At 40.5% G+C, this 9848-nt stretch overlaps 1 protein-coding gene across 1 annotated transcript in view; it reads right to left on the bottom strand.

Annotated features, from left to right (window-relative positions):
• Positions 1-3013: 3013 nt before the first annotated feature.
• Positions 3014-9848, bottom strand: part of SLC5A12 (solute carrier family 5 member 12) — a 35991-nt gene continuing 29156 nt past the window's right edge. The window contains exons 12-15 of the mRNA XM_027852652.1: positions 8049-8227; positions 5799-5902; positions 3968-4095; positions 3014-3250 (exon numbers count right to left, since the gene is read on the bottom strand). Coding sequence (XP_027708453.1) covers positions 3101-3250; positions 3968-4095; positions 5799-5902; positions 8049-8227 — 561 coding nt within the window. The 3' untranslated portion in view covers positions 3014-3100. The remainder of the gene's footprint in view (positions 3251-3967; positions 4096-5798; positions 5903-8048; positions 8228-9848) is intronic.

Raw genomic sequence — 9848 nt, 5'->3', positions numbered from 1 at the left:
GCCAGCCTGATTTGTTAGGAAGCACACTGGATTGAGAACTAGGAGGTATATGTTCAAATTTTGGCTCAGAACCTGGGTAGCCTTGGGCAAGTCAAGTCGCTTGACTTGACATCTGGACCTCAGTTTCCTCAACTGTACATAATGCAGGCCTGAGACTGGCCAGTGACAGCCCAGTCCTCTGTTACATATAGAATGAAAGTGTTGGACTAGACGAACTTTACAATCTTTTCTAGTTATAAATTACATAATATCTCTTTTCCAGACTAGCTGGCATTTATCTAGTGCTTGGAGTTTTGAAAATGCTTTTCTAATATTAACTTTTTTTTTTTTTTAATCTATGGTCCTAGGCCACTCCTTTCTTGACCTGTGTAAACCTGTCTTGATCTCTGCTAACCTTTAGACTTTGACTTATCTCCAGTCCTCATAGTTGATGGTCTAGGGTTGTTAGTCCTTCATTCTTGAAGAGGACCAGTGATATCAGGAGGGTGATGTCTTGACTTGCGAGTGAACTGGATTTAAGTGAGGCAGGGCTGTGCAAACTCATCAGCCTCACTGTCCTCCAGACTCATTTGAGTCCAGTGGCAAGATGTAGGTCAGGATGACTGGTGATAGCCCTTAATACAGTGAGAGATCCTGGCCTTTTTAAGCTAAAGTCTTTCCTAGGTCTGTTTGTCTGAGGCAGCACCCTTTCAGTAATTAAAGGCTAGGGAAGAACTGAGGCAAAAGATGGCCTAGTTTTCCTTCTCAAGTTTATAGAAAGCTGGACCTGGAGTCAGGAAGGCCTGATCTGATACTTACTAGCTGTATGATCCTGAGCAAGTGCCCTGTACATGTTCTGCATAATCTTTTTCTTTATTTATACCATCTTATATGCCTGGAATGTCTTCTCTTTATATCCCTCATTTGTGCCCCTTACAATTCTACCCATCCTTTAAGGCCCTGCTTAAATGCCATCTCTCCCAGGAAGACATCCTTGGTGTTTCATTCTCCACCACTACATTTCCCAAAATACCTGGTGCATACCCTTCTTTTGCATTTGCTGTTTGTAATTTTGTGTTACAGTTATCTGACTATATATCATATACCTCAATTAGATTCTGAGCTCGAAGGAGGCAGAGACAGAGCTTTATTTCATCCTTGTATGTCTTCCCGTTATTAGTACTTCAGTTCTTACTGAATGTTTGCGAGAATCAAAAACATGCCTTTCTATGCATTCATGTCTAAGCATCTTTACCTTTAATCATACCCAGGCATTGCTGGAGTGTAGTAGTGAGGGCAGAAGGTGGCAATATGGACATATGCAGCTTTGGGGGCTGTTAACAGGCAGGAGGACCAGTGGACTTCTTTGCATGTCTCTTTACCCATAGCTTTCCAAAACTCTGTCATACAAATGGACTTAATTCACTTAATCTCCCTTTTTAACAAAGTATGGTTGCTAAGGTCCTAAACTAGTCTTTCATAATAACTTGGTAGAGTGGAAGATACCATGGTGTTGAGAAGTGATGTTAAACTATAATAGAAACCTCTGCCTGCCACATACTGACTTAGAAAACCACAAAATAATATTGTCTATATTACATTTGTATTTATTTTTGTTAAACATTTCCCAGTTACTTTTTAATCTGGTGCAGATTACATTGGTTTGGCTTCTTTCTTGTGGAGGAAAGGGTGTCTAATTTGGATGTCCTGAGACCTAGGTTCTAGTTCCCTCTCTGCTACTAACTAGCTGGGGGACCTTAGTCATAATGGTGACCATTCTAGGTCTCATTTTCCTCATCTATAAACTTAGATCATCGGATTATTTATTCTGTGAAGTTTGGATCCAGTCAAAGGGCCGAGAAAGCCACATGTGGCCTTGAGGCCAAAGCTCTCCTCACCCCGCCCCATATTAGATCATCCCTTAGGTTGATATTAGTGGTAACATTCATTTTCTATAGAAAAGCAATCTCCGTATTTAAACATACATCTCCTCCTTCCTCCCCAGAATCTTCAACTCTCCCAGATGTGTAGACTAAAAAAGACAGCGTGTAACTTTTCTCCATATTCCCCTGTATTTAATCCCCAAGCTTCAGTTGGCGTGGCCAAGACAAATGAAATAGAACCGAAAAGAGAGCTAAAGAACTATTAATAGTGGTCAGTGGCTGAGTATTTTAGCCCTAGTTCATTATAAAATCAGTAGCACCTGAGAGCTGGTTCTTTCCATACACCTACATACACCCTCCATCTTTAGTGATCAAGAATACTATATTAAGGAGATGGATTCTAACTCCTTATGTAGTTAAAAAAAAAAATTAGGAATAGCATACTTTGGACAAGAGATATCTGAGGAGTAGGCATGATTCCAGGCTTAAAATATGGAAAGGGTTATTACAGCCTCATTGCCTTAGAGTTGGAAAAGACCTTAATGACTGTCTATACTGATCCCCTTATTTTTATAAATGAGGAAACCAAGGCTTAGGGAGGATTAATGACTTGCTCAGAGTCACACAGGTGGTAAGTGGAAGAGCCAGGATTTGGGCCCCATCCTCCCACTCCAGATCCAGCACTCCCTTCCACACCATGGTGGAAGTGACGCTCAAGTGGTGGGACAGATTTTGTCTTAATATAAGGGAAGGATTGATAGTAATAAGACTTGTCTAGTAATGGAATGGATTGCCTCATGGAGGCATGAGTGCTCTCTTACTGGAATTCTTCAAAGCTGAGTCTTATGGCCTGCTGGTCAGGGATTTTGTTAGAGGAAGGGGCAAGATGCCTTTAAGTTCCTTCCAATGTTGATGGTTCTGATGAACCTCAAATCAGCTTTAATCAAGGTGTAATCACGAAGGGAGTGGCGGGTGTAGAAGAAGGTAGCTTCGAAAGCATAGCATGCTTGGGAAAAGGGTCTCCTCTCTACATTATTTGTATTCATAAGTAAATATAAATATGTATTTGAAATGTGTGCAGCATTGCTATACTTTTCTACCAGCCAGCTAGAATCCCCAAAGCAAGACTGGTAGTTTTAAGAGGGATGGGATATCTGTAGGCATGTTTGTGTCTTTGTGTCTGTGTGGAGGACAGCAGTGAAGAAACAAGCATTGGGTCATAAGGCAGTCTTTAGTTCCTAGAAGTGGGTGACTTTCTCAGCAGCCAGATTGGTATAACTTTTCTCGTCAGGATTATAGCCAGGGAGATGGTCCTGACTGTCCTTGAGTCCATTCTTCAGGGCAGATTCAGCTCCTTGTTGCCAGGCAGTATCATTTTCAAGGTTGTCCTGAGGAAAATGAAAGGAAAAGATCATGACTTCTCCCTAAAGCAGTAATTTGCCATTCTGGCACGTAGAAGACACACTATAAGATGAATTCTAGGGAAAAAGTTTGGAACTAGAGGCCATAAATCCAGGAGACCATAAGACCCCAGAAGGGTAGAGGTCATCAGGTAAGGAGTGGGAAAATTCCCCCTTGAAAACTTAGGAGCTTGACTATGTGGCAGAATCAATTAATTCTTCTTAAGGGCTATGAGATATCCTTGGGATAAATAGAAAGATTGGGGAAACTTTGGAGCAAATTTGAACTGAAATCAGCAAATAAATATAACTCCATAATTAATGTGTGTGAGGGACAGCCCTTGTTAGTACTGAAAATTTGTCTCAGAGACTAAAATTGCATTTCTGTATTCTAGTCCTTCATCCCCTTCTCTCCCAGTGTGCGCTGCATCTTAACTATGTATTTATTGAAAACACCCTTGGACCAGCTCTTGCTTTTCTACTTCTGGAATTCTCCTCTCAGCTTAGTCACATGCTTGACTTTGCAGAAGCTAATGAGAGGACTATCACCTCACTCCAGGAAGAAACAGACATTCCTTCCACAGCTAGTTTGTATACTAGACTGACTCTTCCCCAGCTGCCCCTGGGAATTCTTCTGATTCCACCCACTGAAAAGACAACCTGGATGTAAGTGGTAGACTTTACAATCGTGAAAAATCAACTCACGAGAATTGTCTCACTGTCATGTTGAACTCCACACCAGCATAACGTCTTGTATTTCTTAGACCAAAAGCAAAACAAATTCCCAATTGGTCGAATCAATTGTGGTTGAATATTTTTGCCTTTCTCTGGACCTGTAAAATATTTCCCAACAGTGTTTGTGGCCTGGCATAATGGACAGGAGACCCAGGTGTTATTTTCCACTCTACCACAAATGCAATGGATGACCTTGGACAAGCTATTTGTCCTCTCTGGGAATCTCTTTCCTTCCTCTGTAAAAGAAGTAAGCAGGTGGATCTGAAGGGCCTTTCCCATCCTAACACTATGATTCTCAAACTGGGCATGCTTGAGAGGATCTTTGGTACTGATGCTATCATACTTACAGAAAGAAAACAATTGATGACTTGAGAAATAGGCCTTCTCCAAGCATGTTAGATGTTAACCTGGATAGATCTAAAGACCGCAAATAGCCCCCCATGAATCAAGTAAACTCTTGACTTAACCAATTAGACAAATAAAGGTAGCTTTGACTAGCACCCTTAGCATGCTAAGAAGGGGGATGCTTCACACAATCCCTTTTCTTTCAGACAAAAGTTATTTACCTTTTCTGTATCATGATCTCTTTTGGTAGTCTGGTAAAGCCTGCGGACCCCTTCTATGAATATTGTTTTTAAGTGGGTAAACTATATGTAAGATTATAAAGGAAATCAATTATAATGAAATAGTTACCAAAACGCTGAAAAAACAAGTTCATGGATCTGAGGTTAAGAACCCCTGATTTAAGAGATTCTTACTTTTTTAACCCAATTTCTTATATCCTGAATGATGTCATTACTGCCACCTTTCAGGGCTAGACATTGGGCAGAATGATGAATGTAGATGGTCTGGGCCCTCCTTCCTCTGATCCCTTCTGCCTGCATATATTAGTCATCACCAGTCATCCTGACATTTGCCTTGCTACTGGACTTCCATGGTTCTGGAAGAGAGAGCAAGGCTGACAGACTTTGTGTAACTCTACCTCACTTAAATCTAATTGACTTGAAAGTCAAGATATCACCCTGTGATGTCATTAGTCCTCTTTGAAATGAAGGACAAACAACAATAAGATTCCTCCCTCCTCTCCCACCCTATCTCTTTTTTTTTTTTTGACCCTTATTCTATGGTAAAATCCACCTGTCTTATCTCCCATTCCTTTGGGGACATGCTAAGAGATTAACACTAAATTAAGTAATTCAAATGCAGTTACCAGTGGTTGATAAAACTACCTTGGTGTAGTGAGAAAAGCAGAGGATTTAGCTTCAGGGGAGGAGAAGTCAAATATTAGCTCCTCTCATTTACTACCTATGTAATCTTGGGCATATCACTTAACCTTTCCAGGCCTCAGTTTCTTCAGCTGTTAGATGTTAGGCTCCAATTCCAACTCTAAACCTATGACCCTACTGGGATTATTATAATAGCTAACATTTGTACTGTATTTTAAGGGTGGCAATGTGCTTTACGTGTATTATCTTACTTGATCCTTAACCCTTGAGGGAGGTGCTATTATTATCCCCATTTGACAGATGAGGAAACTGAGGCTAATTAGGTGACTTGCTCACACTCAGCTAACAAGTGTCTGAGACAATGAACCCAAGTTTTTCTGTTTCCAAGTCCAATAGCACTTTGGGTGCTATATCCCAAAGAGAGTAAGGTGGAGTTTTCAGAGACAGGGAGGGGACCAGGGAGCAGCTTGGTGCCTTTTGACCACTACTAAATTCCCACTGTGCACAAGGTCAGCTCTGCCAAAACTAGAACTGATTTTGACTGGGGCCCCAAACATTGAATTAATGGTACCAACCTGTTATAAAGCTGATAAGGAAACCAGCAAGGATGCATCCCAGGCACCCCACAGCACTGTAGTAAAGGTAAGAGATCGAGTACCATGTCTCCGCCAGGGCTGGTCTGTGAAAATACAAATAGAGAAATGATCATTGGTATGGAGTACATTTTAAGTAGTGAAGATAGTTTGTGCCAAGGCACAAGACAGAATACTGAGGTTGGGGGACCAAAAAAAAAAAAAAAGACCAGTAATGTCATCTCTTGCCATGAATCTGGAAGTTTGGTGAGGGAAACAAGAACATGATTCCTGTGAACTAGAGTATCTGTCATGATGGGTTCCTAAGAAAGAAACTGAGCTTAAATTTGGATTAAGTCAGAATTTTCCTTTAAAGGAGGAGACAAGTCTTTACATGTAATTGGAAAAAATATTTTTAATTGAAAAAAAAAATAAAGGAGGCAGAATGGAATGGTAGAAAGAATACTGGGCTTGAGATTTAAGACACCTGGCCTCAAGGCCTATCTGTGTTCTTTACTAGCTCAAGGACCTTGGGCAAGTTACTGGACCCCCTTTGGGCCCTAATGGTTCTATAATTTAATGAGTGATCACCTATACTTTGGGCTCAATTTTGGAATGTCATCTGACATTGAGTTGGAGGAGACATTGTCATGTCTGTCTTTGTCATACCTCCACCTACCTTCTTCTTTTTCTCGGGGTCTAGATTTAGCTACTTCACTATAAAGGGCAGAATTGAGTCCACTCCCTGACAGGAAAATGGCAGAATAGCAAAAACCAAACTTTGATTGATTGTTCAGGCTTCCACCATCCTTCCAGTTCCCCAAGTTGGCAATTCTGAAATCATCCTCATCTTCACTCACCCTTTTTTCTACATTTCTAATTGGTTTCTACGTATCATCAGTTCCACCTTCGAGAGTTTCTCAACCCTCCCCTTATATCCACTTACATCTTATATAGTTACCACTCTAATTCAGATCCTTACCATCTCTTTTCTGGGCTACTGGAATTGCATCCTCTTTGGGCTCTCCCATATCCAATCCACCATTTATATAGCTACCAATGATCTATTTCTAAAGCAAAGGTCTGACCATGGAATCCCTGCTCAAAAGTGAACTATGTTTTACCTATATGATAAAATACCAACTTCTCTATCACTCAAAACCCTTCTCAATATGGCTCTAACTTGCCTTTCTAGGCTTATTATTCATTCATCATATTCACATACTTTGCCTTCTGGCCACACTGGCCAGAATGTACTGTTCCTTGTAGGTACACAGTATCTAATCTCTGAGTCTTTGCAGAGGCTACCCCTCCTGCCTGAAATGCAGACCTTCTTCTCCTCAGGCCTTAGAAGTTCTAATACCAAGATGTCAGAGAAAGTTGCACTTTCTACACGCAGTCCTTTCTGACTTCTCCCTGACCCTCTGGTGCCTAAGCCCTCTTTTCAAGGTTACTTTCTCTGTAGTCACTTGTAAGTGTACGTTTTGCTTTCCCTATTAATTACAGATGAGTTGCAAATCTGCCTGACTCCCAACTCTTTTGCTCTTAACTTTTGTCTGTTCTTAGAGGAGGCCAGTGGAGCCTCTTGAGAAAGGTGTGACATTGGCTTTAGAGCTGAAAGGGACAGATGAGGTTAAGTGATGTGCCTAGCTTTACATAGCGGGTAGGTAGCAGAGCTGTATTCAAACTTAGTTCTCTTAATTCCAAATCCAATGCTTTCTTTCCCTCTGTATTCCCTCTTTGCAAGTACATTGTTTTTTATTGTTGGTTTTTTGTTTTGTTTTGGTTTTGGTTTTTGGTTTTGTTTTGCTTTGTTTTACCTACAGCAAAAAACATTTGGTAGGCAGGACTCTCACAGTACATAAGACACCAAGATTACTTGCACCAAGAACGGTAAAGAAAGGTGCCTTTGTGGAGGTAGCTCCACAAAGTTGGGAAGGAAAGGAAGACTCTAGGAGAGGGACACCACAATAATTTGAGCTTGGGTGTAATGCCCTTCTCCAGGGGCCTTCTTTCTTCCCCTTCAAGAGCCAAAATGCCTCCTTTCCCAGCTCAATTGCACCTCTGATCAGCCCAAGTTGGTGGCTCAGTCTGTTCCACACAAAGTCCAGCTTGTACCAGATGTAGTTACAGATCTCTTCTCATATTTCACTGAGAAAAGAAGGTATCTGTGGATCAGACCTAGCGCTGGCAAATATACTTTGCTTTAACAAATTTCTGCATTCACCAAAGCCATTTTTGTTGTAAATGTACCTGTCAACAATTACTGGAGGAGTCGTTGGGGGTAATGCTTCTGTTATGTTCAGCTGGACGCATTGTTCTGTTGATAAAACCAAAGGACGGGTCTTGGCTGCTGGAGCAGGGTACACAAACCCCCCGATACTCACCCAGAATGATAAGATGATTCCAGTCAGGAGGCCCCCTAAGGCACCCTTCAGGAAGGAAAACGAAATTAGACACCGTAAAGCCATTTCATAGAATGAATGAAAATAAATATTGTTTAAAAACTGGTGAGTCTGGGAGCTGGACTATATTCTTGGTCCTATCTCCTGGAAATTGTTTCCTTCCTCCCATTTCATCTCTCCTGCCACCCACACAACAGTTTTACTTAAAAGCCAATTTGTTCTTCACTTAAAGCACCATGTTCAAAGGTAGAGTCTATCCTTTCTTGGGCTTAACCATCTTAAACTGTAAAAAGAGGAGTGCCAACTTATCAGAATGGCAATATCTCCTCCTGAGAAGGCAAAATTTCCTCTGTTCCCAAGGAACAAACCTTCAAAAAATAGGGAGGACCCACATCTACAGGTTAAATATGCCACTCTCATTTCCCAGACATGCTTTTTACTTGTTATTCTCATCTCTCTCATCTGCTGTCACTTTTTTGGCAAAAGTAAATCTACCCAATTCAATAAACTATTTCAATTCAAATAAACTATATCAATTCAAAAAATAAATTCAATAAATTCATCAAACATTAAGTAGCTACTATGTCCCAGGCACTATACTGGTCACTTTGACTACAATGACAAAATGAAACAGTGCCAGCCCTCAAAAAGGTTACCTTCATGCAAATAAATACAGAACAATACAAAGTAATTTCATGAGGGAAAGTGAACAAACAACTTGAGAGCATGGGAATAGCCTGCCTAAAATGTGGTGCCTATTATATACCAAGCCCTGAGGTATAAAAAGAGGCAAGAAGCTTAAAAGCCCTGTCCTCAAGGAGCTTAAAATCTAGGGATTCCTCAAGTTGGAGGTGAGGAAGAATATTTCAGACAAGAGACCATCAAAGTCAACTTTTAGAAATAGAATGAGCATATCTTTAAAAAGTTAAAAACTGAAGATTTTATGAGTATCCCAAGTCTTCACTAGATCAATCATTCATTCTCCTATGGGCCTTAGAAAAGACTTGCTTGACTCATGTTGGCTATTTAACCAGAAAAGCTAGTCCACTCTCAGTTCCTGAGGAACATCACCAGCCTGTCTCTAACTAAAGTGAATTATTCATTAGCCCTTGTAACAATCAATATACAGTGTATTAAATCAACCTGAAGTGCCTTGGAGTGAGGGAGGGAAGGGAGGACTTATTCCATAGAGGTTAAACTAGACCTTAAAATTCCTCCCAGCTATAGAATAACTTGACCAAGAGTAGGTGTCAAAACTCATCCCTGTCATGAAAAAAAAAGGCTATGATGCAATGCTTTAAAAAATTCTAATATGTTGTTAGACAACATATAACGATAGCTTACTTACTCTAGCTAAAGATATCTTGCATTATTAGGTTCAAAACCCAACTTTCTCACTTAATATCTGTGTAACCTTTGGCAAGTCATTTAACTACTCTGACCCTCAGTGTCATCTATCATGTGGAGGAAGTTGATTACCACACTGCCTGTCTGGAAAGTAGGTACTTAATAATTTTTTTATTTGTTTGGTTACGTGTCTAGATGACCTATAATATCTCTTTCAAGACCTTCCTAAATCTGCTCAGTTGTTAGTTCTTCTCTCTCTCTCTCTCTCTCTCTCTCTCTCTCTCTCTCTCTCTCTCTCTCT

This window comes from Vombatus ursinus, unplaced genomic scaffold, assembly GCF_900497805.2.
Source record: "Vombatus ursinus unplaced genomic scaffold, bare-nosed wombat genome assembly UNPS02009770.1, whole genome shotgun sequence".
Classification (NCBI taxonomy): domain Eukaryota; kingdom Metazoa; phylum Chordata; class Mammalia; order Diprotodontia; family Vombatidae; genus Vombatus; species Vombatus ursinus.
Note: the sequence above shows the minus strand (reverse complement) of the source record. Positions and strands in the feature narration are given on the sequence as shown.